At 42.9% G+C, this 26,069-nt stretch overlaps 1 protein-coding gene across 1 annotated transcript in view; it reads right to left on the bottom strand.

The window, feature by feature from the left end:
• LOC132570621 (guanine nucleotide-binding protein G(q) subunit alpha) overlaps positions 1-26,069 on the bottom strand; it is a 232,842-nt gene that overhangs the window by 77,753 nt on the left and 129,020 nt on the right. Inside the window, exon 3 of the mRNA XM_060237486.1 lies at positions 9,372-9,526. Within this exon, the coding sequence (XP_060093469.1) occupies positions 9,372-9,526 (155 nt within the window). The remainder of the gene's footprint in view (positions 1-9,371; positions 9,527-26,069) is intronic.

Raw genomic sequence — 26,069 nt, forward strand, 5'->3', positions numbered from 1 at the left:
TGTCTGAAGGACACATCTCGCTGTGCACGGACATCTAAGGCGTAGTGTGTGGCGAATGTCGATGAAGAAGACCAGACTGTAGCAGCACAGATGTCTTCCATTGGTACGCCCTTGGAGAAAGCCAAGGACGTAGAAAGAGCTCTAGTGGAATGGGCTCGTACATTTTCAGGTATAGGTTGTTTAGCTAGTTGGTAGCATAATGCAATTGCAGCCACAACCCACTTTGAGAGTCTCTGGGTAGAGATTCTTTGTCCTTGTTTATGAGTTCCGCAGGCTCGAGTCCTTACGAAAAGGGCTTGTTCTATCAATATAGTAAGCAAGGGCCCGACGTATATCAAGATTGTGTAAAGTTCATTGACCCATGTCACTAGGATTCTGGAAGAAAGAAGGTAAAGTGGTCGGTTTTCCCAGATGGTAAGGTGAAACGACCTCTGGGAGAAAGGTTAGATCAGGACGTAGAACCGCTCTGTCATGGTGGAAGTGTAAGGTGGGTCTGTCCGGAAAGCACAAACATCGCTAGCTCTTTTGCCAGATTTAAGTGCCACCAATAGTGCTGTTTTCAATGATAAAAGATGCAGTGGGATAGATGCCATTGGTTCAAAGGGAGGTTTCATTAGTTGACTCAGAACAAGAAATAAACTCCACAAAGGTTGCAATTAATGAATTGGGGTCGTAGGTATAGAATGCCTTTGAGGAATTATTTTGCAGCAGGATGAGAAAACACCGTGTGTCCTTTGATATGTGGATGGAAGGCTGAAATAGCAGCCAAATGAACTTTCAAAGAGGAGTAAGCGAGGCCAGAGTTGGAGAGAGATAAAGTGTATGACAGGATTTGAGCTACAGAGGATGATGTTGTCATGGGCTGGGGCCGGGTCAGGCAAAGTCCAGGGGCAGTCCAATGTCTGTAGCCGGTGAGCAAAGAGGGTCCAAGGCGCCAAAACCAAATCACAGTCCAGGTATCGCAGGTCAGAGGTTCAGAAGCCGAAGTCAGGGGGTCCAGAAGTCAAAGCCAAAGTCAGGGGGTCCAGAAGCCAAAGTCAAAAGCCGAAGTGGATGCTAGAACGTCAGGTAAGTGACTAGTTGCTTCCACAAAGCCTCCTCCCAAAGCCCACAGCTATATAGCCCTCTGCTGTCTGTTGCCCATTTGGGCTAATTGCTGGCTCAGAGAGGCAGCCAGGATCCTGCTGAGACTCAAGCACCCTCACTCCTAGAAGGGCCAGAATCCTTTCAAAACTCAGGGCTCAGGGAGCGTCTTGCTCGTGAGCGTGCCGCCCTCCTCCGATCCCTGAGGTCCTGACGAAGGTGGTCACGCACACGAGCCACCCGAGAGGGCGAGGCAGGGGGGCTTGGATCTTCTCCAGCAGGAGGCAGGGGCACTGGTGCAGGTGGCAGGGGCACAGTTTCTTCTGCAGGCTCAGCTTCTTCTGCAGGGTCCCCAGTACCCATGACAGATGTAGGAAAAAAATTGTGATGGGCAGCATACTCAGCAAACCGCATCCATTTTTGAGAATAAGACCTTCTGGTGGATCGTTTTCTGGCATTCAATAGAACGTGTCGGACTTCCGCAGGAAATTCTAAAAACTGATCCTCCATGCAGTCAGTCACAGGAGCCCTGGATCGTGATGTAGGATGTCATGGGTACTGGGGACCCTGCAGAAGAAGCTGAGCCTGCAGAAGAAACTGTGCCCCTGCCACCTGCACCAGTGCCCCTGCCTCCTGCTGGAGAAGATCCAAGCCCCCCTGCCTCGCCCTCTCGGGTGGCTCGTGTGCGTGACCGCCTTCGTCAGGACCTCAGGGATCGGAGGAGGGCGGCACGCTCACGAGCAAGACGCTCCCTGAGCCCTGAGTTTTGAAAGGATTCTGGCCCTTCTAGGAGTGAGAGTCTCAGCAGGATCCTGGCTGCCTCTCTGAGCCAGCAATTAGCCCAAATCGGCAACAGACAGCAGAGGGCTATATAGCTGTGGGCTTTGGGAGGAGGCTTTGTGGAAGCAACTAGTCACTTACCTGACGTTCTAGCATCCACTTCGGCTTTTGACTTTAGCTTCTGGACCCCCTGACTTCGGCTTCTGAACCTCTGACCTGCGATACCTGGACTGTGATTTGGTTTTGGCGCCTTGGACCCTCTTTGCTCACCGGCTACAGACCTTGGACTGCCCCTGGACTTTGCCTGACCCGACCCCAGCCCGTGACATAGGACCTTGCCATTCTGCTGCGAAAGGAGGTCCCGAGTTTGAGGGAAGTCAAGAAATACACTGTTGGAGAGAAGGAAAAGTGTGGTGAACCATGGTTGACGAGGCCACCAGGGTGTGATTAGTATGCAATCTGTCTGATCCAACTGGATCTTTTGAAGCGTTCTCATTATTAGTGGAATGGGTGGAAAGAGGTAGTGAAGCGGTCCTTTCCATTGGTGGAGAAAAGCATCTCCCGCAGACTGAGTCGATGGGGGACCTCGCATGTAGAAGCGTGTGCACTGGGTATTGTCCGGGGAAGCAAACACATCTATGACCAGAACTCCGAACATTTTGAAGACTGGTTGGAGATAGCATCGTTTGAGTGTCCATTCGTGATTGTTCACGAGTTGGTGACTTAGGGTATCCACTTGGATATTTTGGGTCCCAGGTAGATGCACAACTGTCAGATGTATGTTGTGAGCAATGCTCCAATGCCAGAGAGCTAGAGCTCTTTTGCACAGACAGGTAGATGCAGTACCTCCCTGCTGGTTGATATAGAACACGGTCGCAACATTGTCTGATGTGACCTGAATGTGTAGAACATGAAGAGAGGGCAGAAAAGACTTGAGTGCTGTGGACCGCCAAGAGCTCCAGACAGTTGATATGGAGGGATTTTTCGTAGGCTGTCCACTGTCCTTGCACTGTCAGTGTGTCGAAATGGGCTCCCCAACCCCACCTCAAAGCAACTGTCGTGACAATGGCTGATGGAGGTGACCATTGGTCACTGTGTTGTTAGCCGCCCTGAGCCTGCTTCGGCGGGGGAGGGCGGAGTACAAATAAAATTTTTTTTTATTATTATTATTATTATTATTATTATCATCATCATCTCAGGAATGGCATTCCTGCCAGAAGGTGGTGTTCTATTGTCTACCATTCCAGTGCTGGAAGAATGTGACGTGGGGCTGTTAGTAGAGTTCGCTGGCATTGACGGTGTGGATGGAACGACCTTACGAACCACAATTGTAGGGGTCTCATGTGAAGCCTTGCATGACAGAGGACAGAAGTTGTAGCCGCCAGCATGCGTTGAAACATGAGAGCTGTCTGGGTGGGATGAGATATGATGGCACTGGCTATGGTCTGAATGTTGTGAACTCTGCCGGCAGATAGGCTTTGTGAGCTATCGTTGATAGGCGTGCGCCTATCAATTGGATGTCTTGTGTTGGGACAAGGTTGGATTTTTGGAGGTTGACTTGTAGGCCTAGTAAAGATAGAAGTGTTAGAGTAGTCGAAATGTCCTGTTGAAGTTGCTCTTGGGATTGAGCCACAATGAGCCAGTCGTCTATGTACGGATATATGGACATTTTCCGTTGACGGAGTGACACTGCCACCACCGCCATGCACTTCATGAAGACTCTTGGTGCTGTCGATAGGCCGAAGGGAAGAGTGTGGAACTGATAGTGGTCATTCCCGACAGCGAACCTCAGGAATCTTCTGTGGCAATGGTCGATGGTAAGATGGAAATAGGCTTCTTGAAGGTCTATGAGTGCCATCCAAGCGTTGTTGGGAATTATAGACTGCAGGGTGATCATGCGGAATTTTTTGTATCGGATATGACGGTTGAGTTCGTGGAGGTCCAGTATTGGACGTTGCCCTCCATCTTTCTTTGGGACCAGGAAGTATCGGGAATAGAACCCTGTGCAATGGAATTGAGGTGGTACTGGTTCTATGGCTGCCTTGGCCAGCAAGGTAGCGATCTCTTCCTGGAGGGGTAGAGAAGGAGGAGTAGGTATAAAGCGATGATGCTTCGGGGGCAAAGTGAACTCTATAGTGTAACCCTTGTGGATGATCACCAGGACCCATGAATCCGATGTTATGGATTCCCACATGGGGTAAAAGAGAAGCAGTCTTATTGCACGGGGATGGAGATGATGTACCGGTGATGGTGGCATTAGCAAGTCAAAGAGACTGTTTTGGGGCCGTAGTCGCCTTCTTAGTCGATTGTGGTCATGGTCACTGATGGCTGGTGGAGCTTTGCGTTTCCAATAATCAGCTTGCCTGGGTGAACGGGGGCGCTTGTAGAAGGATGGTTTCCATCCTCTTTGCCTGTTGGTTTGAGATTGTTGCTGACTAACCCCTAATCTCTTGGCTCTCTTTCTGCTGTCATCTACTGTGGTTAAGATGTCATCAGTGGTTGCATTAAAAAGACCTTGGCCGTCAAAGGACAAATCTTCTGTTTTAAACCTTATGTCAGGTTGAAGTGATGAGGAATGGAGCCAGGCATGCCTACGTAAGGCAATGGAGGTAGCCACGGTTCTCGAAGAGCAAGCAACAGTGTGCCGGACTGAGTTGATTTGTTGCTTACTTACACAGTTAAGCTCTTGCAGTATCTTTGAAGCTTGTTTCTGTGAAGTTTCAGGTAAGGATGGAACCAATGTATTCAGTTGGGACGATAAATTGAAAGTATAGGCAACAAAATAGGCCAAATAGTTATGAATTTTGGATGTAGTGGTGGAGAGGGAGTAGAGTTTTCTGCCCAATGTGTCCAACTTCTTTCCTTCTTTCTCCGGTGGAACAGGGTGACGTGTCTGCTTTGATTTATAGGACGAATGTACAATCATTGAATTTGAAGCAGGATGATTAAATAAGAATTTCAAATCTGGTGCATGTATTTTGTATAGGGATTCAATTCGTTTAGACGTTGGTGAAACCGATGCCGGCTTATCCCAAGCTTCCTTCAATGCTTCTGAATGGACAGGTAGCATGGGTAAGAAGGATCCTGCAGGTAAATCAGCATGGACCAGGTCATGGACCACGCCTAATACTCTCAGCAGATCTGTGGTTAGTTTTATGTTAAGTGTATTTGCCATGTTCGTGAGTAAATCCAGATAAGCTTTAGATCCCTCAGATGGAGATAGGTCAGCTGGCTTTGTAATGTCAGACGCAGGTGATGTTGGTGACGAGACTGAATGTGATGACTCAAGAGTTTTCCGCTTCGGAATCCTCTGGAGCATCTACAGGAGTTGTGGGTCTGTCAAGTACCGGTGTCATCAAAGTTAAAGGTTTCGTCACCAGGGTAGGTTGGTCTGGTTGTACTGTATGTTTAGATAGAGCGGATGTCAAAGGAGCCGGTGATGTCTGCTTTGGTTCCTGTCAGAGTCGATAGTAGGCTTCGTCATGGTACCGGTGATGTGGATCTTCAATGTGCCTGTAATGATGAGCTTCCTCTCGGTACCAAGGTTGATAGGATTCCTCACGGTACTGAGGTTGGTCATGGTACCTATGTCGGTATTCTACAGATGGTAATCTAGAAGGCCTGTAATAGTGATGGTGACGGTATGGAGATGGAGACCGAGATCTGGACTGGCTGTAATAATAATATTGATCTCTATGTCGACTTGGAGATCTTTCTCGGTACCGACAAGCCGGGGATTCCCGATGGAGTGGGGGACAGCAGAATCTTTAAATGTTCTTGGTGCCGATACCTCACGGAATGAAGGTTGGCTCGTTGTGTTTGGATTCGAGGTGATGGTTCCATAGACCCCGTGGCTAAGATGTCTTCGGGCAGGGACTCGTGAATGGATGGTGACCGGGATTGAATCCGTATGATCTCGTCAGCAATCACATCTGTGGGCATTGAAAGTTCTGGTGGAACAATTGGTGTCGTAGGTTAAGAACATAAGAACATAAGAGAAGCCATGTTGGATCAGGCCAACGGCCCATCAAGTCCAACACTCTGTGTCACACAGTGGCAAAAAATGTTATATACACACATACACTGTGGCTAATAGCCACTGGTGGACCTGTGCTCCATACACTGTGGCTAATAGCCACTGATGGACCTGTGCTCCATATTTTTATCTAAACCCCTCTTGAAGGTGGCTATACTTGTGGCCGCCACCACCTCCTGTGGCAGTGAATTCCACATGTTAATCACCCTTTGGGTGAAGAAGTACTTCCTTTTATCCGTCTTAACCTGTCTGCTCAGCAATTTCATCGAATGCCCACGAGTTCTTGTATTGTGAGAAAGGGAGAAAAGTACTTCGATACCAAAGTTTTCGATACCAAGGTTGTACTCATGATATCCGAAGCTCATGTATTCATGATATCCGAAGCTCATGTACTCATGATATCTGAAGCTTCGAAGATCCGGTTGGGTCTTCGAAGTCGACTTCGATGCAGCTTTTGACTCCTGCTGTCGCTTAGACGAAGGTTCCAAGTGGTGCTTTCTCTTGGATTCGTCTGACTTTTTAGTATGTTTGCCGGATTTAGGCTTCCTGGGAGCCAATGCCACTGAAGCTGCCGGTTTTGCCACGTCCCTTTGTGGGGTCAGGAAAGGTGGCGAGTTTTGGGACCCAGAAGCGTGGGACATCACAGGCCGCAATGAAGACTCTAAAAGGTGACTCTTCAGCCTAGCGGCGTGTTTTTTTCTCGCCTGTTTTCCAAATTGGCTGCAATGAGTACAAGTGTCGGTCCTATGAGCCTCACCCAAACAAAATAAGCACTGAGAGTGTCCGTTTGTTGAGGGGATTTTTGCCCCCGCAGCGAGTACACTTTTTAAAAGTGGTTTTCGGATCCTTTCCTTCCATACGCCCGGGGGGGGGGGAGGAAAAGGAAGATGAGGCAATAGTAAAGCGGGTAAAAAAAAATTTTGTACGATACCAGTAGAAGATCGAAGATGATGAAGACGGACGATGAAGGAATATGAAGGTTGAAGAAGGTAATAAGGCTAGTAAAGTTGAGGAGATGCAACGAGGAAGGACTATCCTGAGCGGCGGTTAGAAAAAAACTGGGTGGGTGGAGCGCCTTCCCCTCGCTCCAGGCATGCGTAGTGGATGCCTGCTCCCCAGAGCTGGAGGGAATGTGCACCAAAATAAACGCCTAGGCTAGCTTTAAATTCTCTGAGGTCGGGTTCCAGCCGGAAAACCCATGTGTGAAGACCACGATGAAGATACTGGGGTATTGCTGTCTGGAGGAGTCTAGCTTCTCCGAATCCAAGGAATCTGAATCTATATTGGATGGTCCTGAGAGATGGTTGGGGGCACAAAGCAAATAATCCTGAGAAGTTTGGTCTAGGATGATCAGTGTGGAACCGAAACAGTGGCTGAAGTAGTGTGTGTTTGGATCAGGCAATGTCCTGCAGTGACATCCTTAGGGGGCATATGTCTGTCAGGTAAAGTACAGTTCAGAAAATGGTAGCAGAAATGATGATCAGAAGGATCCCTATAGCAGTGATATGATGCTGAATGGGAATCATGTTGTGGACAATCCCAGCGAGGTCGATGGTCTCAAGGGGACAGAGAATGTGATGGTGAGGATACATAGTAACAAGGTCTACAGGACCAAGGGTGGAAGCAGTGAAAATGACAGTACAGGATAGGGACACACTGATTAGCAACTTGGTGAAGCCTGGTCTTGTAGTCAGAATCGTAGTAAGGGCTGAAGTCACTATATTCTCTTTGGGTGGTCAAGTGACAGTCTCAAAAGCATAGGTATTGGGAACATCACAGTCATGTTCGGTGGCAGCGTGACAGGTCCAAGAAACGTGGAGTTCGCGGTCCATAGAGTCACGTTGAGTAGCAACACGGTGAAACCATGGAGAATGTTCAATGGTAAGACGGGAGGTCATGATGAATCCAAGCGTGGTCATGGTGAGTGGAAGAAGTAGCTTGGGACAACACATGACAATTTGATTCCAGAAAATCTGAAGGCAGCTTGCTATGGAAGGAGGGCAATCTTGGGAGGTTGACTATTTGCATATGGAGCTGTATGTTGGGTGGTGGATCAGTAATGACATCCATAGATGGTGAAAGATCCGAAGGAAGGGTCGACACAGCAGATGATGGGACCATTGTTGCCAACCGCGGTACTGTGGTCAAGACAGGTTTAATTGACAATGTGGGAGACAGAACAGTAGTCGAGTAGTTGCAATGCAGGTGACGAGCCTTGTCCAGTTTCTTGTGTTTGGAAGATGAATCGGAATGCTTAGAGATTTGTTGGGGTTGAGTTTTTTAACTGCTGAAACAGCTGAAGCTGCCAAACCTGCCAAATCCCTTTTACAAATTAAGGGAGGCTGTGAAGAGGGAGGTCCTGAGTGAGACATGCCTGATGTATGCGACAATTTAACAAGATGGGTCTGGAGTCTAGCTCCTCTGTTTTTTTACGCACCTGCTTCATAAAAGCAAGACAGTGGGCACAAGAGTGAATTTTGTGGAATTCCCCTAGACAAAACAAACAGAGTGAATGTCTGTCGGATGAGGGAAATTTGCTCCGACAGCATACACACTGTTAAGTTTTTGAGGCCCTTCCTTTTGAGAACCGTCCACAAATAAGAGAAGGGAGAGGAATCCAGGGGAAGACAAAGACAAACAGTCACTAAAGGATTTTTGTTTTGTTTTTCAAGAGAAGCAGTACAATTCCAAAGGAAGTTGAAGGCAAACAAAGGGTTGAAGAGGACAAGGCCACTAAACCAGAAGAGACGAGTGCAATGAAGTAAGTCCTACCAGATGGGTGGTAAAGAAGAAACTGAATGGGAGGAGTGTCTTCCCCCTTGCTCCAGGCATGCGCAATTGATGCCTGCTTCCCAGAGCAAGGGAGAAACCATCCCAAAAAGACTGAGCCTAGCTAATCGATCTCTGTGGTCAGGTCTGTGCTCTTCAGCATTACCCATGTGTGGGACTGTACAGAGACCACGAAGAATGTTATACTGCATAAGAAGGCCAAGACTATCTGTAATTACATACTTTCTGTTATAGTTTACATATACTGCATATTAACAATATTGTCAACTGGCAAAAATCTCAAAAATGATCAGCAACATAGTTAAACTTTTAAAAAGCAAGAAACTGAGAGGAGATAAACAAGCAGAGGCTGGATAATTCAAATATGTTTGTCAAAATGACTACCCATGTTTTATAACTGAAACTTCCATTACTGTCTGGGCTGGGGTTGGCATGAAGGGATACTCTGAACTCCCCCTTCATAGATTCTCATCAAATGTTTGTTCACTGAGCTCTTTGCTATCCCCATGACTTCAGAGATATGGGATGCACAGGACAAAATCATATGAAGCAGATGCAGACACTTTAACCTCTAGTTCAAGTTCTCCTACCTCCCCACCCCCTTCAATTGAGTTAGTCTTTCAGGCCTGCTTCCTCTGCCAGGCCATCACACCATCACATACATACTTATATTCATACTTACTATTTAGTAGAATCTGACAACTGATACTCCCGTCGTCGATCATAACATTCCTGTATTCCAGGATCATTCCACAGAGCCTTTATTGCATCTACATAGGGGTTCTCAAATGAGGTCACTTTCTCTACATCAACTTCTCGAACTAGCTGTGCATTGGCCTGTTATTAACAAAAATTATTTCCATTACTTTTATGTTTGTAAGAAATATCATACAGAATGTGAACATTTGATATTTTTAGTTATGCAGTGGTGTAAGAATAACTATTGCACTCATATATTAATATTACCTGTGCAATAATACAAAATGAGGCTGGTCTCTAACAGAGGTAAATCTGAGACAAAAGTGATGTTGAGATCCAGTTTGGCAAGTTAATTTTAGCTGCTTAGGTAATTATGAGGTCTCATCTTTTTTTTTCCTACCAGAAACTCTGTTTTTGCACAGCTGTATGACAGAAATTCAACAAGCATTTCCCAAAAACAAAGGTGCAGTTATAGGCAAAATTCCATATTCTGAAATTCTGGCAGTTATGCAGAAGATACAGAGCTTCTGTCAAGAATAAAAGATGGAAAGGCTACCACCATTAAAACTTACTGTTCCTACCTTTCAGAGTAAACTACTTTTAAAGGTGGCAGTATACCTTGCAATTACAACAAAGCCAAGCCAGAGCTCATACTTATATAACATGGAACAATTGACCTACGGCAATATTTACTGATGTTATATAGATCTTTGTTAACAACACTGTGCTCAAGCATAGCATATATTTTAATCTGACTCTACAGCCTCACTTTGTACAGCAAAAATAATGGAAGGCAATTGGAACACACTTTCTGGAATAAAAATTAACAAGTTATTTTCTATGCAGAATATACTTAATTTCATTAACACTGACTGTATAAGACTGATATTCATTTAACAAGATAAAACAGCAGTATTGTTTTGAATTATGCTTATAAATATTAGTGCTCATCACAAGAAAAAGTTAAACACACTTGGACAGTAGCTTAACTCCTCAGCTATATGAAAAGACATATTGTTCATGATTTTACACACATAGAGGCACACAGGGCTTTTTTTTGAGCAGGAACGCATTTCCAGCTGGCTTAGTGCCAGGAGGTGTGGTCTAATATGCAAATCAGTTCCTGCTGGGCTTTTTCTTACAAAAAAGCTCTGTATGAAACAATGGTTACATCAGAGGGTGTGGCCTAATATGCAAATGAGTCCCTGCTAGGCTTTTTTTACAAAAAAAACCCCTGGATGTCTACAATAAATCGGCACAATCCCTTGTGATTATGACAGTTCAGCAGAGAATAAGCACCTATGGCACCAAAGCACATATTTGGAGATAAGGTTACCTGGATATTTTGAGGATTGTCCCTAGGGTGGGTGGGATTTTGAGAGGAGAGAGACCTCACCAGGGTACAATGCCATAGAGTTCACCCTCCAAAACAGCCATTTTCTACAACTGAACTGATCTTTATCTGCAGATAAACTGCAATAACAGGAGATCTCTAGGCTTCCCCTGGATGTTGGCAACCCTATTTGAGGAAAGAAAGCAAAATGCAGACGATCTATTTACCACATGGTAAGATTTTCTATCATGTGCTTGCTTGGTTAACTGTATTTCTAGAAACATAGCCTAGTTTTATTCTATCATACATTCTTGTGACTGTTGTGGACTAGCCACGTCCAGCAGAGCAACATGAGGAGGAGGATGTAGTCAGCAGACCTAACTCAAACCCACACTCTGTGGCAGAGGTACAGAAGATGGAAACAAGTCTTTGAAGGGCCTGATATAGATCCTTAGCCAGGACCTAGCACACTGGCCCCTCAGCTTCCCAGGCCAGCAACAAAGAGTCAGTCGCCAGCCAATTCATTTCATCACCAGAGCTTTGGAAATGCTGTCAGATGGAGATAAGGAGACCTTCAAATCAGAAGGTGCAGTGCCCAGTTAGCAGCACAGCATCACCCTAACACCATGACTGCTTGCAGAATCAGGATTGAGATAGCCAACACGTACATAATGCAGGTGGCTTAGCAACATGGAGCTTAAAAACACCAGAAAAGTAAGTAGCTGTGTGGAAGCAACTTGTCTGTTAGGCACTGATCTTGCTGCTTGTATTTTGGATTGATCTTCCTGTCTCTCACCTGTATCTAGAAGCCTTGATATTGGATTTACCTTTGAACTTGAAGCTGAGTGTGTTGTCTAGCCAGTACCTGAATCTTGGAACTGCACTCAAACCAGCTCTTATGTCTAGAAACTACCTCTGTATGCTTGCTGTGAGCCAACAATCAGGAAAGTCTCAAAGGTTAGATCTTGTCCAGTGTAAAACTCCTCTATATTTCCCTCAGGGCTGGATGATTCTTTTCTATGGTTGGCAATGTTAAAAGGTGAGGTAAATTTTTCCAAGATGCAGAATTTCATTGTTATAGTCTTCTTTATCTATACTGCTGCTTATTAGTAGCTTTCAGATTTCCTAACATATTGCTTACATACTTTAAGAACAGTTTTGAGTATTTTTAAAATTCCCTGTTAGCCTGTGTGCTTTTCTTTACCAAGAAACCATAGCCAATCATCATGATGTTGTGTTTCTTCATACGCTGTATGAGGAGGGAACTAATTGGCATGCATTTGCACAAAATGATTTTAATTGTAAAGTGAATTTTTCTTAGGATTTTTTCCTTTTTCATTTTGCAGAAGTGGCATTCAGAACAGGAAGCTTCCTTTTTTAAAAAGGTAAAATCCACTTGAATAGAGAAAGCATAATAATCTCAACAGGCACTGGTTTTGGTAATAATAACTGCAAATGTGTCTTTCACTCTCCTCAAGAGGGAGAGAGGGGGGAGGAAGGAAGGAAGATGGGAAGTGGAAAGAAAGCAACTTTAACTTTAAATACATTCTCCAAGCTGCAGGCTGGCTTGACTTGGAGAAGTTATTTAAAGAGACAAATGCCTTCTCCAAGCCAGCCAATGGGATGGTGGGGGCTTCGAAAGCCACACAATATGTGTGAAAGAGCCACATGTGGCTCCTGAGCCACATTTTGGCCACCTGTCTTAGACTATGGTGTTGGTGTATCTTTTTATGTTTGTAGATTGTGTGAACATGCTTCACAACATAATTATGATCAGGGCTTTTTTTCTGGAAAAAGAGATGCTGGAACTCTCAAGAGGGAAATGAAGAAGAAACATGCAAGTCCCTCATGAACTTTTAAAAGTTTGTTGATAAATTTTTTTCCACTAAGAGGTTTTGGAACTCCATTCCACCATGTTACTTCAGGGGAAAAAGCCCTGATTATGATACAAATAACTGATTTATTGTGATTTACAGTTTACATTACAACATAACTGTTCTTAATGCATTATATTTAAAGCCTGGTTTACTTAAATTTCTAAGTGTTTGCTAATTATTCTCACACACCTCCCAGAAAAGCTATTACCTCAATCAGTTAAAGTGTTCATTTAATTACAGTTTAAAATAATTATAGCCTTTGTACATTTATATGTATGTATACTTAAAACATTGTTTTAATCAAACTTTTGTTAACACTTCTATAGAACAAACTTTTGATAATACCCCTGTATTAGAATCTCACTTTCATAAGCCATGACAATAGTATATCCTAGGGCAATGGGTGAAAAACTACCTACCCACTAACTACTAGCTCACCTGAACTATCATCAGTTACAGCTCTCACATGGATATTTGCAGAGGATCACTTGTTCCCTATAGAAAGTAACATTCTGCAAAGAGCTATTTAAGAAAAAAGAAAAGGAGGACTGTAAAAAAAGAGATTCCAGTAATTATTGAAGAAAAGGTACAAAAGAGATTCCAGTAATCTGATCTCAAGGCAAAAAGAATCCAATGGAAGTTCTATCAAGTAACAGTTGCAGAATGTCTGCTCTGCAGTAGATAGCACTGCAAAAGCGCCCTCTCTCATTCAGATATCTTACATGAACAAGACTTGAACACAGAACCTGAACAGGCACAGCTAACTTACAACATCAGTTTAACCAAACTTACCACTGCTAGAAAAAAAAGATTCATGCTGATTCAAGAAGTGTGTCAAGAGATTTCAGCTGGACTATCAGAAATTAATTTAAAATTACAAGAACAAACTCAAGAAATTATAATAATCAAAGAGAAGCAAAAAGATAATGACACACTTAGAAAGGCAGGATCTTCAGACTAAGAGAGCCAGTTTGGTGTAGTGGTTAAGTGCGTGGACTCTTATCTGGGAGAACCGGGTTTGATTCCCCACTCCTCCACTTGCACCTGCTGGAATGGCCTTGGGTTAGCCATAGCTCTGACAGAGGTTGTCCTTGAAAGGGCAGCTGCTGTGAGAACCCTCTCAGCCCCACCCACCTCACAGGGTATCGTGGGGGGAGTATAGGAGATTGTAAGCCGCTCTGAGTCTCTGATTCAGAGAGAAGGGCGGGGTATAAATCTGCAATTCAATTCTTCAGAACAAAATACTCAATGTAGATCTAACTATCTGTACTTTAGAGGAATCCCAGAGGATCTGGGGAGGCTAAACTTGGAAAAAACCTTTTGTGATTTACTTCGAAATTATCTGAAGGTAGAGGAAGACTTTCCTGATATTTACCAGATTTTTAGAGTGAATACAAGATTTGCATTCAAGAATAACTTCAAGATATACTGGCTCAGTTCACCTACAAGATATCAAGTCCCCAACAGTTCGTTGATCAGCACCAGGTTTCAGAGAATAGACTTTATTGAAATACTGACAGGTCCAAAGCAAGAGGGTTGTTGCGAAAACTGGCTTTGGCGGGCAAATGAGATCAGGATCTCAAAATCTGCTTGTTATCCCCAGGCCAAAGGAGGCCCGCCTGCAATCCACCAGGAACAGGGTCTTCTCTGTAACGGCTCCTTTCTGGTGGAACCAACTGCCGGAAGAGGTGAGGGCCCTGCGGGACCTTGGCCAGTTCCTCAGGGCCTGTAAGACAGCCCTCTTCCGGCTGGCTTATAATTAACTGGCATTGGAAGCTAAGTGTAGTTTTGATAGACCGCCGTTATATGTTTTATTATTTTACTGTTTTAACTGTGTAAGATGTTTTAAATTCAAAAATTATGTTAGATTTTTATGTGTTGTGAGTCGCCCTGAGCCACTTCGGTGGGAAGGGCGGGATATAAATTTAAATAACCTTGAAACTTGACCCTTACTTCTGCTCAGCACTTAAACCATTATATATTCAAACCCCAAGGCGTGAAGCAAGCTGTTCCTACCCGCAGCAGTCCTTTCTCAGGCCCCTCACAGGGCCAAAATAATCTGGCAGAGATGGCCTTGGCCGTCCCTGAGATCAGGCAGAAGGAATGTTTCATTCATTACACAGAGATAGGAGGTAGATGAGCAAGAAGCAAAAGAAACAGTCTAGGAGACAAATAACCATGGCAAAAGGTACTCTTGACACAAGAAAACGCAAGACACAATACTAAAGAACCAAAGAAATCACTAAAAGTGCAGATCTTTCAGGATATCCCAACAAATGTGTTAAACAAAAGGAAAGACTTTGACTTTTTGAGACAGAGCTTACAAAATAAATAAATAAAATATCATTGGAAAATACGATTTGCAACAGAGGTATTTTTACCAAAAGGAAGAAAAATAATCACATCAGAGGAACATGCCAAGAAATTGGCTAAAGAACTGCAAATGGAACAGAAGAATCTCCAAGTAATTCAAAGCTGTTTGCTAGTAGCTCAATGCAAAGTTCACAAACCAAAAACTTACAAGAAGAAACAAGCATAGAAAAGTTGAATGTGGCAACAACATCAGGGCAAAATTTGTAAAATAAAAATAGTATCACTAAATATCAGTGGACTGAATTATTAAAAATGCATAAAAATCTTCAATCAACTGAAAAATAAAACATAGGTATATTATGTCTACAAAAAAATCTTATGAAGAAATATGAACTTATTTTAAACAATAAAAATAGGGAAAGCATATCTTGCTTCAGCACAAGACAAAAATATCAAGTAGCCATCACATAAACAATCCACAATTACAAAACTCAGAAAAATTAAGAGGCTCAGATAGAAGATAATTTTTAAAATGAGAGTCCTGGAATGCAAAATATGTACAGTATCAATAATATATGCACCAAATGAGGTCAAACACCCCTGATCTAATTGGTTTGAATATAATCCGTAATTGTAGTGGGGGCAACATTACTTACCAAGAACTTAATCATGTGCTTCCTTTAAATGATCACAACTATCGTTCTGGAAAATAGTATGTATATTTATGGGGGTATGCTGGATATACTTTTAAAAATCATTGGTTTTTGCTTGCCAGTTATTAAATTTGTTTCTCACACAACAGTATTATCACTGCAGTATTTATGGAATTATTACAAGTCATGGGAGAACTGTGAATCATGTTTATTAGGTTCAACATAGTTTTAAACATTCTAAGAAATTATTGTTAAGGCACAAGTAGTCTCTCTGCCTTAAGTAATATTTTATGGGGTTTGCTCACCTCCACAGAAATAGCATTATATTCTAATATAGTTCAGACATTTATTTTGGTAATCCCACTATATAAGTCAGTTTTGTACAAATTAGTGAACTCATACCAGTGTTGATTAAAGATTTCTCTTTGCCTCCCTATGTTCATCTGAACATACTTCAATTTCATAATCCCATAGATTATTTTTTGCTTTCTAAATTGGTGGCATTTTTTCATCTTTCCAGTATTTGGCATTCAAGAGTTTGGCTTCTGTGGTCATGTATGCCAGTACTATTCTGTATTCTACAGTATCTTTAGTGTGAATCAATAAAAAGTACCACTTCTGTGTCTATCACATATCCTATTATTTGCTTATTGATATTGATTTCCAAGTACCTATGAGAGTTTGAAAAAGATCTGCTCTTAGTTTAATAGGACAATATGATGTGAATACAATCTCAGTAAAAAGCTCATTTTACTGCAAAGGAACTTCAAGAACAGAATGGAGAAATTGCTGAATTACAAATTATCATGAAACTGGAACAAACACCTCCCCGGGACTGAACAGGTTTTTTATCTCATTACATATGCTAAACCAACTCTCACTGAGTATAGCTGTGCATCCACAGTGTTCCAATGTATTTCTCTTTTAGAAGAGTATATCAGAATAATTTTTTTGTGTGTGTTGACATGCTCAAATGAGGGATGTGGGCTGTTTGTCCCATTACATATACTAACCCACCTTCCACAATACTTTAATGCACCCTGTTTTTCTAATGGCTAACTTATATATTTTCTCTTTTAGAACAGTGTATCAGAATGTTTTTGTTTTTGTTTTTTTGTATTGACATATTCAAATGGGAGATATTGGCTGTTCGTCTTATTGCATACACCAACCCATCCTCCATTGTATTTTAATGTCTTCCTTTTTTTCTAATGGCAAACTATAATGGATGTTATAATCTCTTGAGAAACCATGTCCACTATTTAAACAAACAAAGCCAGAATGTTACCTAGATTTATGACACTTCGCACCTACAACAGCAGTCTGCTTTTTATCACCCTCCAGTGTTTTTTCAGCCCTGCTTTGTCATAACACTAACAAACACAGATTCCTATTTGTGATTCTTTTAATCTGCTAAAAACATTCCCATGATTCTACATTGCCCACTTATATTAAGAATTGATGCTTCCATTCCCATTTTGTATGATGAAGTCTGCTTAAGAGCATAAGAACATAAGAGAAGCCATGTTGGATCAGGGCCACACTCTGAGTCACACAGTGGCCAAAAAATGTGTATATATATAAGAGCCATCAGTAGCTATATATATACACACACTGTGGCTAATAGCCACTGATGGACCACTGCTCCATATTTTTATCTAACCCCCTCTTGAAGCTGGCTATGCTTGTAGCCGCCACCACCTCCTGTGGCAGTGAATTCCACAAGTTAATCACCCTTTGGGTGAAGAAGTACCTCCTTTTATCCATTCTAACCCGACTGCTCAACAATTATATTGAATGCCCACAAGTTCTTGTATTGTGAGAAAGGGAGAAAAGTACTTCTTTCTCTAACTTCTCCATCCCATGCATAATCTTGTAAACCTCTATCATGTCACCTCGCAGTCGATATTTCTCCAAGCTAAAGAGCCCCAAGCATTTTAACCTTTAGGGTTTGTAGAATCTTTCGGGATCAAGTGCCGTGTTCTACTGGAGAAAGTTTTCCTTCCAGACGTTTTGTTCTCAGCTGCGGAGAACATCCTCAGTGGCGTTGCAGCCGGAGCAGGCGCTCAGACCTTCTTGGCTGCTGTGCATTGAGTGGGGCCAGGGCTGCTGGAGAGCTGCTAGTTCTAGGCTGGAGGGGGTGTGATGAAAGGGCAATTGGTTTGTGGATGAGCCCATTGTTAGGTGGGGCTTCCTGGAAGGGTAGTGATAAGGAAACTGGCTGTTGAATGTGACCATTGTTCCGTGTTAATTGCTGGGAGGGTTGGAAGGGGTTTGAAGATAAGGAAGATGGTTGTTGACTGTGCTTATTGTTCTGTGGAATTTGCTGGTTGTTCTGAGATTTCCTGCAATTTATAGTCTGTAGGGTGTTTTGCAGAGCTGGGTACCAAGATTGGTGGATGAAAATGCCTTCTTTCTTTCTGTTAAAATTGTGCTGGTGTTTGTAAATCTCAATAGCTTCTCTGTTCAGGTGGGTATGATAATGTGAGACCGCAGAAAGGACTTCAGTTCTTTCAAAGTGGATGACGTGGTCTCCTTCTTGAAGTGCATGTTCAGATACAGCTGATTTTTCTGGCTGAAACAAGCGACAGTGTCTCTTGTGTTCGGTGAGACGGGTGTTGATACTGCGTTGGGTAGTGCCAATGTAGACTGCACCACAGGAGCAGGGTATTTTGTAGACTCCAGGGGTTGAAAGTGGATCTCTCATATCTTTGGCCGAGCGCAGCATGTGGCGGATCTGTTGTGTGGGCTTGAAGACTGTGTCAACATTATGGCGTTTGGGAATTTTGCCAATGCGGTCGGTGACAGATTTTATGTAGGGCAGGAAGGCTGTACCCACATTTGTGTGTGGCTCAGGATTTAGTTTTTAATTTGTCTATCAGTTGTAGGACCTCCTCTTTTGTCACCTCAATCTGCCTCAGGTCTTTCAACACCCCTTCCAATATAAGTGGTTCTGGAGCAGGCAAACACTTCTCATCTTCCACAGTGAAGATGGAGGCAAAAAATGCATTCAGCTTCTCAGCCATTTCCTTATCCTCCTTCAGTAACCCTTTGACCCCTTGGTCATCCAAGGGCCCCACTGCCTCCCTGGCTGGTTTCCTGCTTCTAATAGATTTGAAGAAATTTTTATTGTTGGTCTTTATGTTTTTTGCAACATACTCCTCATAGTCCCTTTTTGCCTGCCTGATCACAGTCTTGTATTTGATTTGCCACTGCCTGTGTTCCCTTTTATTAATCTCACTTGGACTAGCTTTCCACCGCTTAAAGGAGTCCTTCTTACCTTTTACAGCTTCCACTACTTTGTTTGTTAAGCATGCAGGCCTTCTCTTATACCTGTGTGTACCTTTCCTAACTTGTGGTATATATTTTATCTGAGCTTCTAGGATTGTAGTTTTAAATAGCCTCCAAGCTTCCCCAAGGGTTTTAACTGTATTTACCTTTCCTTTCAGTTTCCTCTTCACATGCCTCCTCATCTCAGAGAATTTACCCCTTTTAAAGTTAAACGTGGTTGTGCTGGTCTTTTGGAGCAACTCTCTTTTTATACAAATGGTGAAATCAATAACGTTATGGTCACTGCTCCCAAGTGGTGCGATCACTTTTACATCTCTCACCAAGTCTTGGGCATTACTTAGGACCAAATCGAGGATCGACCCACCCCTGGTAGGTTCTGAGATCATCTGCTCCATAGCACAGTCATTGAGAGCATCTAGAAACTCAATCTTTCTCTCGACCAGAACACATATTGACCCAATCAATCTGCAGGTAGTTAAAATCACCTATGATGACACAGTTTTTACGTCTAGCCACTATCTTTAAGCCTTCCATCATTATAGTCATCCTCTATCTTTTGATTTGGTGGGCGATAACAAACTTCCATAATTAAATTTCATTTTGGGCCCTCTATTTCAACCCAAAGCATTTCTAGAAGGGAATCTAATTCTCTGACTTCAGTCTTACTGGACCGTATGCCCTCTCTGACATACAGAGCCACCCCACCTCCAACCCCTTCCTCCCTATTCTTCCGATATAACTTATATCCAGGAATCACCGTGTCCCACTGATTCTCCTCATTCCACCAAGTTTCTGAAATTCCCAGAATGTCTACGTTTTCTCCCAACACTAAACATTCCAACTCACCAATTTTACTTTGAAGACTTCTAGCATTTGTGTACAAACATCTATAATTTCCCAGGCAAGCTAGGCCCGCCACCTTCCTCCTGCCGTCTCGAGACTCTGACAGGCAAGTATGAAAGCTTACATTCTGAATAAAACTTAGTTGGTCTTAAAGGTGCACTTGCCTAATGCTTTGTTCTTTTGTTTTGTGTGGTATTTCCACAATAATCCCTTCTTCCTGCCTTATGTGTTAATTGAAGTTTTATGCTTTTGTATGTGTATTTTGGCTTGTTTGTAGTGTTTTAATTATTTGTTTTTGTTTTTAATGCTTTTTAAAGATATGTTTTTATTTTGTATGTTTTTGCTAGCTGTCTTGGTGCCCCAGATGAAGGCAAAAATGTGGGATATCAAATTTATAAATAAATATGAATAATATCTAGTGCTACTTTCACATGTTAAAATTTATGAACATATATATTAAAAACATCTACAAGCCTATTTCATTGTCTGTGTATATATGCACACACACATTCTTGTAGCCCAACAGTATTCATTTTACTCTGAAAATCTCACTGGGCCACACAGACATTAAGACAGCAAACACTGGTTTTGGTACCATTGCTTTGACAGATAAGGATAACTGTGACAAGAGTTAGGATTTCTTGGTAGTGGTGCCCACACTCTATCTGTTGTTCCCGAAGGCTGTATATAAAGCTACATAATTTCTGAGTTTTAATAAATGTTGCAAAATGTTTCTTTTTCAACATTAAATTCAGATTGTCTTTGGCTGTTCTGCTGGCTTTTCCACACACTCGAGTTACACCTCATTTTCTTGGGAGCTGATCCACAAGCATTGGAGTCAGTTTGGGCACAGTTGTTCTACATGTCTGTCCTCCCAGTGCATTTTCACAGTTGTGGAGTCAGTTTATTTTCTTCCACATGTGCCTTCAATAGGACCGGCCCTGCCACTAGGCAAAGTAGGTGGTTGCTTAAGGCACCGAAAGACTGGGGGTGCCGAATTGGACACTCCCCAGGGGACTCAGTTGAGACAGCTACCTAGTGGCTGCCTCTTGGAGTCCCTCTGCAGCTCTCTACGCCTAGAGTCTCCCAAGAGATGCAGGCTGAAGGGGCTTTCTCCCTGCCTTTGCACCCCTGGGGTGCAAAATCAGGCGTCTCGGAGTCTCCTGAGAGGTGTGGGCCGAGGGGGCTTTCTCCCTTCCTTTGCACCCGGGGGGTGTAAAAGCAGCAAGATGATCTCCCCCCTGCCACCTCTCTCAGGAGTTTCCTGAGAGGCACGGAGGCAGGAGCCTTCTCCCTGCCTTTGTAACCCAGAGGTGCAAAGGCAGGGAGAGGATCTTCCCTTCCCCCCATCTGAGTTCATTCTATCCTATGGGCCACAGGATAGAATGGACTCCATTCTTTCCTAAGGGCCCATAGGAAAAATGGAGTGATCGTGCCGCCTCTGCAGTGCAACACTAGAGAAGGGATTTAAAGGGAGTCCATTCTATCCTGTGGCCCATAGGATAGAATGTACTCCATTCTTTCTTGTGGGCCCATAGGATAGAATGGAGGGATCAAGCCTCTGATGCTGTGCGACTCTAGAGAAGGGGATTTAAACTTTAAATCCCTTCTCTGGTGTGGTGCTGCAGAGAGCGGGCAAAGTTCGTTTCGCCTAGGATGCAAAAAGCTCTTGGGCCATCCCTGGCCTGCAATAATGAGGATTTTCAACGGAAGGAGCTGTTGTTATCAGTGGTATCACTACACCCCTCCTTTTTAAATAAAAGCATTAAATAATCTATGCATCACTGGACTGCTGTAACAAAAGAAGGTTCTCTGAATTCCCAGCATTTTTTTAAAAGTCTCTATACCCTTCTCTTGCAGACATATGCCTTCTTCCGTATATGTCTGCAAGGCAAGGCACTAGGGGCTTACTTTTTAAAAAGAAAGCAAACTGAGAACTAGGAGGGGAAGCTGAAGAGAAGACAAAAAAAAAACTAAAGTGAAAATTACAGGCACTAAAATGTGTATGGAAACTGGGGTAAACAAAAGTAATATGGGACTAGAACTGACAAAAAAAAACCCATGCAGAAAAGTCGAGTATTTATTTAAAATGTTTATCTGCATTTCAAAGGGATTTTTAAATTCACTGTATACTGAAATTTAATGAATTACTGATCTGTTAATTGCTTTCAGAAAAGTGGTATAGAAGTGTTTCAAACAAATCAAACCCAGAATTTCACAATTCTTGGGCTAGTATTTAAAGGGCACTGCTATAGTAAAAGTTTTTACATGAAGATTGTTTTAAAATATTTTCACAGGAATTACAAATGATACATAGTATACCATTAAAATATTATGTAAATTATATATTTCTTATTCATCCAGTAACCATATCACAAATGCCTAGATCATACCATTTGTTTTCCTTTTAACTGTCCATCGTTTCAGTTATCTGATATAAAACTTCAGTATTTTAAATAGTTTTCATTAAAGATTTTATATGTAATGCGACTTTCTGTTCATGGCCAAGTTAGCCTGATCTCATCAGATCTTGGAAGCTAAGCAGGGTCAGCCCTAGTTTGTATTTGGATGGGAGACCACCAAGAAAGAACTGGGTTGCTACACAGAGGCAGGCAATGGCAAACCATCTCTGTTTCTCCTTTGCTTTAAAGACTTTATAGGATTTCCCATCGGCTGTGACTTGATGTGGAAGACGAAAACTTTTTGCCCGCCCCAGAACCACTAATTTTGGAAGGGGTGTTGAAAGTCCTGAGTCAGATTGAGGTGACAAAAGAGGAGGTCCTACAACTGATAGACAAATTAAAAACTAATAAGTCACCGGGTCCGGATGGCATACATCCGAGAGTTCTGAAAGACATCAAAGTTGAACTTGCGGATCTTCTAACAAAAATCTGTAATCTTTCATTGAAATCTGCCTCCGTTCCTGAGGACTGGAAGGTAGCAAATGTCACCCCCATCTTTAAAAAGGGTTCCAGAGGAGATCCGGGAAATTACAGGCCAGTCAGTCTGACTTCAATACCGGGAAAGTTGGTAGAAACCATTATCAAGGACAGAATGAGTAGGCTCATTGATGAACACGGGTTATTGAGGAAGACTCAGCATGGGTTCTGTAAGGGAAGATCTTGCCTCACTAACCTGTTACATTTCTTTGAGGGGGTGAACAAACATGTGGACAAAGGAGACCCAATAGATGTTGTTTACCTTGACTTCCAGAAAGCTTTTGATAAAGTTCCTCCTCAAAGGCTCCTTAGAAAGCTTGAGAATCATGGAGTAAAAGGGCAGGTCCTCTTGTGGATCAAAAACTGGCTGAGTAATAGGAAGCAGAGAGTGAGTATAAATGGGCAGTCTTCGCAGTGGAGGACGGTAAACAGTGGGGTGCCGCAGGGCTCGGTACTGAGTCCCATGCTCTTTAACTTGTTCATAAATGATTTAGAGTTGGGAGTGAGCAGTGAAGTGGCCAAGTTTGCGGATGACACTAAATTGTTCAGGGTGGTGAGAACCAGAGAGGATTGTGAGGAAGTCCAAAGGGATCTGTTGAGGCTGGGTGAGTGGGCGTCAACGTGGCAGATGCGGTTCAATGTGGCCAAGTGCAAAGTAATGCACATTGGGGCCAAGAATCCCAGCTACAAATACAAGTTGATGGGGTGTGAACTGGCAGAGACTGACCAAGAGAGAGATCTTGGGGTCGTGGTAGATAACTCACTGAAAATGTCAAGACAGTGTGCGTTTGCAATAAAAAAGGCCAACGCCATGCTGGGAATCATTAGGAAGGGAATTGAAAACAAATCAGCCAGTATCATAATGCCCCTGTATAAATCGATGGTGCGGTCTCATTTGGAGTACTGTGTGCAGTTCTGGTCGCCGCACCTCAAAAAGGATATTATAGCATTGGAGAAAGTCCAGAAAAGGGCAACTAGAATGATTAAAGGGCTGGAGCACTTTCCCTATGAAGAAAGGTTGAAACGCTTGGGACTCTTTAGCTTGGAGAAACATCGACTGCGGGGTGACATGATAGAGGTTTACAAGATAATGCATGGGATGGAGAAAGTAGAGAAAGAAGTACTTTTCTCCCTTTCTCACAATACAAGAACTCGTGGGCATTCGATGAAATTGCTGAGCAGACAGGTTAAAATGGATAAAAGGAAGTACTTCTTCACCCAAAGGGTGATTAACATGTGGAATTCACTGCCACAGGAGGTGGTGGCGGCCACAAGCATGGCCACCTTCAAGAGGGGTTTAGATAAAAATATGGAACACAGGTCCATCAGTGGCTATTAGCCACAGTGTGTGTGTATATATAATTTTTTTTTTGCCACTGTGTGACACAGAGTGTTGGACTGGATGGGCCGTTGGCCTGATCCAACATGGCTTCTCTTATGTTCTTATGTTAATAATTATATTACAATATAATAATAAACTAATAACTAATATTATCTAGAAACCTTGCTATATAATGTTACACAAATACCCTTACATCTTTACAACATTTTAAACTTTTAAATTGCACCTTGAATTATTCTTAACAAACTTTCAAGTCTATCTATTCCCCCCTCCTCTATTCTTTAACACATGCTTCTAACAATTGCTTTCCAGATAGTTCATCGAAGGCTGTGTACATGTTCTTGTCCTGATGCACAATAATATGACCTAGAGGTAGCCAATGAAATTTGACACCCTTTTTTCTCAGTTTATCAGCCACTCTACGTAATCTTCTCGAAGCGAGGATCTCAGGGGGGAGATCAGGAAAAAGCTGGACTATAGTATCAGCCAATTGCAAACCTTGAACATATGAAGCTGCCTTATACTGAATCAGACACTTGGTCCATCAAAGTCAGTATTGTCTTCTCAGACTGGCAGCGGCTCTCCAGGGTCTCAAGCTGAGGTTTTTCACACCTATTTGCCTGGACCCTTTTTTGGAGATGCCGGGGATTGAACCTGGGACCTTCTGCTTCCCAAGCAGATGCTCTACCACTGAACCACCGTCCCTCCCCTTGTTTCTCTCTTGCCATTTGAAGTAATTTATTCTTTTGCTGAATGTCTGTAAATTCCACCAAGATATCAGAAGGTGCTGCTTTCGACAGAGGCAGGCGGAAGGCATTTGTGATTACCTTTTGATTTGAAGATGTTAGTCTCAGCAGAGATTTTACCCAGACATTTGGAAATGTGCACAAATATTCTCCTGGAGAGTAATTCTTAGAGATTCCTCTGATCTTAGCTCTACAATCTCTCAGTTTTATATCTTGTAATATAATTTTATTCTTTGCTCACATCTCAAAATCTTTAATTGCTTTCAAGTTCTTTACTATCCTTGTTGTTACTTGTAGAACTGTTTCCGCTTTCACTTCTGTTGCCTTCATTACCGTAGTGAGTTGTTCAAACGTCTGTTGGAGTGGTTCAACCTTTTCCTGAAGTCTCCCCACTTCAGTTTTCAAATGTCCAATTTCTCGTTTTATACAGTCAATGCCTTGGCTAAATTTGTTTTTCATTTCTGTAAGGACGTGCATTATCGTTGTTTGAAAACTTATATCTAGACCTGCTTCTCCTGACACCATTTTCTCTAAGGAGATTAACTCCGGCTGCAAACCATCTTCTGAGTTTGAGCTTGTTTGTGGTCTGTTTGGGTGATTTTTTCCACGTTTTTTTCCCTTTGGTTCTTCCCATCACAGACTTGTGCAGTCCATGCAAAAACTGTACCTTATTTCCAGTGCAATTATATAATATACAGAGCGAGTAACAGGAGAGTGAGCAGAGTGCTGCCACCGGTGTTCCCCCAACACAGAGACCTTAATGGAAAATCCATTCTGCATTTTCTTTCCAGCTTTGTGAGCCTAAAAGAACTTCCTGCTGCAGCTGGCAAAGAAAGGCAGAAGGAGCTGGGAACTTTGGCAGCCTTGGAGCTTCAAAGGTTGAGGACAGGAGTGAGGAGAAAAGAGCTATAGGCCTTATTAAAGCCCTGGGCAGGCTGGTTCTGACCTGCGGGCCAAACATTTGACATCCCTGAATTAGATACTTATATTTCTTGAAATATTAGAATATACAAGATTATTCATATGCACTCAATATAATATCAATATTGAATTAATAAAGGTCTATTATAGCATATATAAACAGGTTGCTTATCTGTAACTGATGATCTTCGAGTGGTCATCTGTGCATTCACACTGATGGGATATAGTGCACTTGCGCCGATCCTGATCGGTACTTCAAAGCCTAGAAACAAGGATTTTAGCACCCCTCCCACTGGGCATGCATGGCTCCCCACCAGGCTTGCCCAATGGGCATGAGGATCTTGCCAGTTCCTTCTGACCGCTGTAAGCCCTTAGAGAACCGACAGCAGTGGGGAAGGAGGGCGGGGAGTGTGAATGCACAGA

Source organism: Heteronotia binoei, chromosome 4 (genome assembly GCF_032191835.1).
Source record: "Heteronotia binoei isolate CCM8104 ecotype False Entrance Well chromosome 4, APGP_CSIRO_Hbin_v1, whole genome shotgun sequence".
In the NCBI taxonomy this organism is placed as follows: Eukaryota; Metazoa; Chordata; class Lepidosauria; order Squamata; family Gekkonidae; genus Heteronotia; species Heteronotia binoei.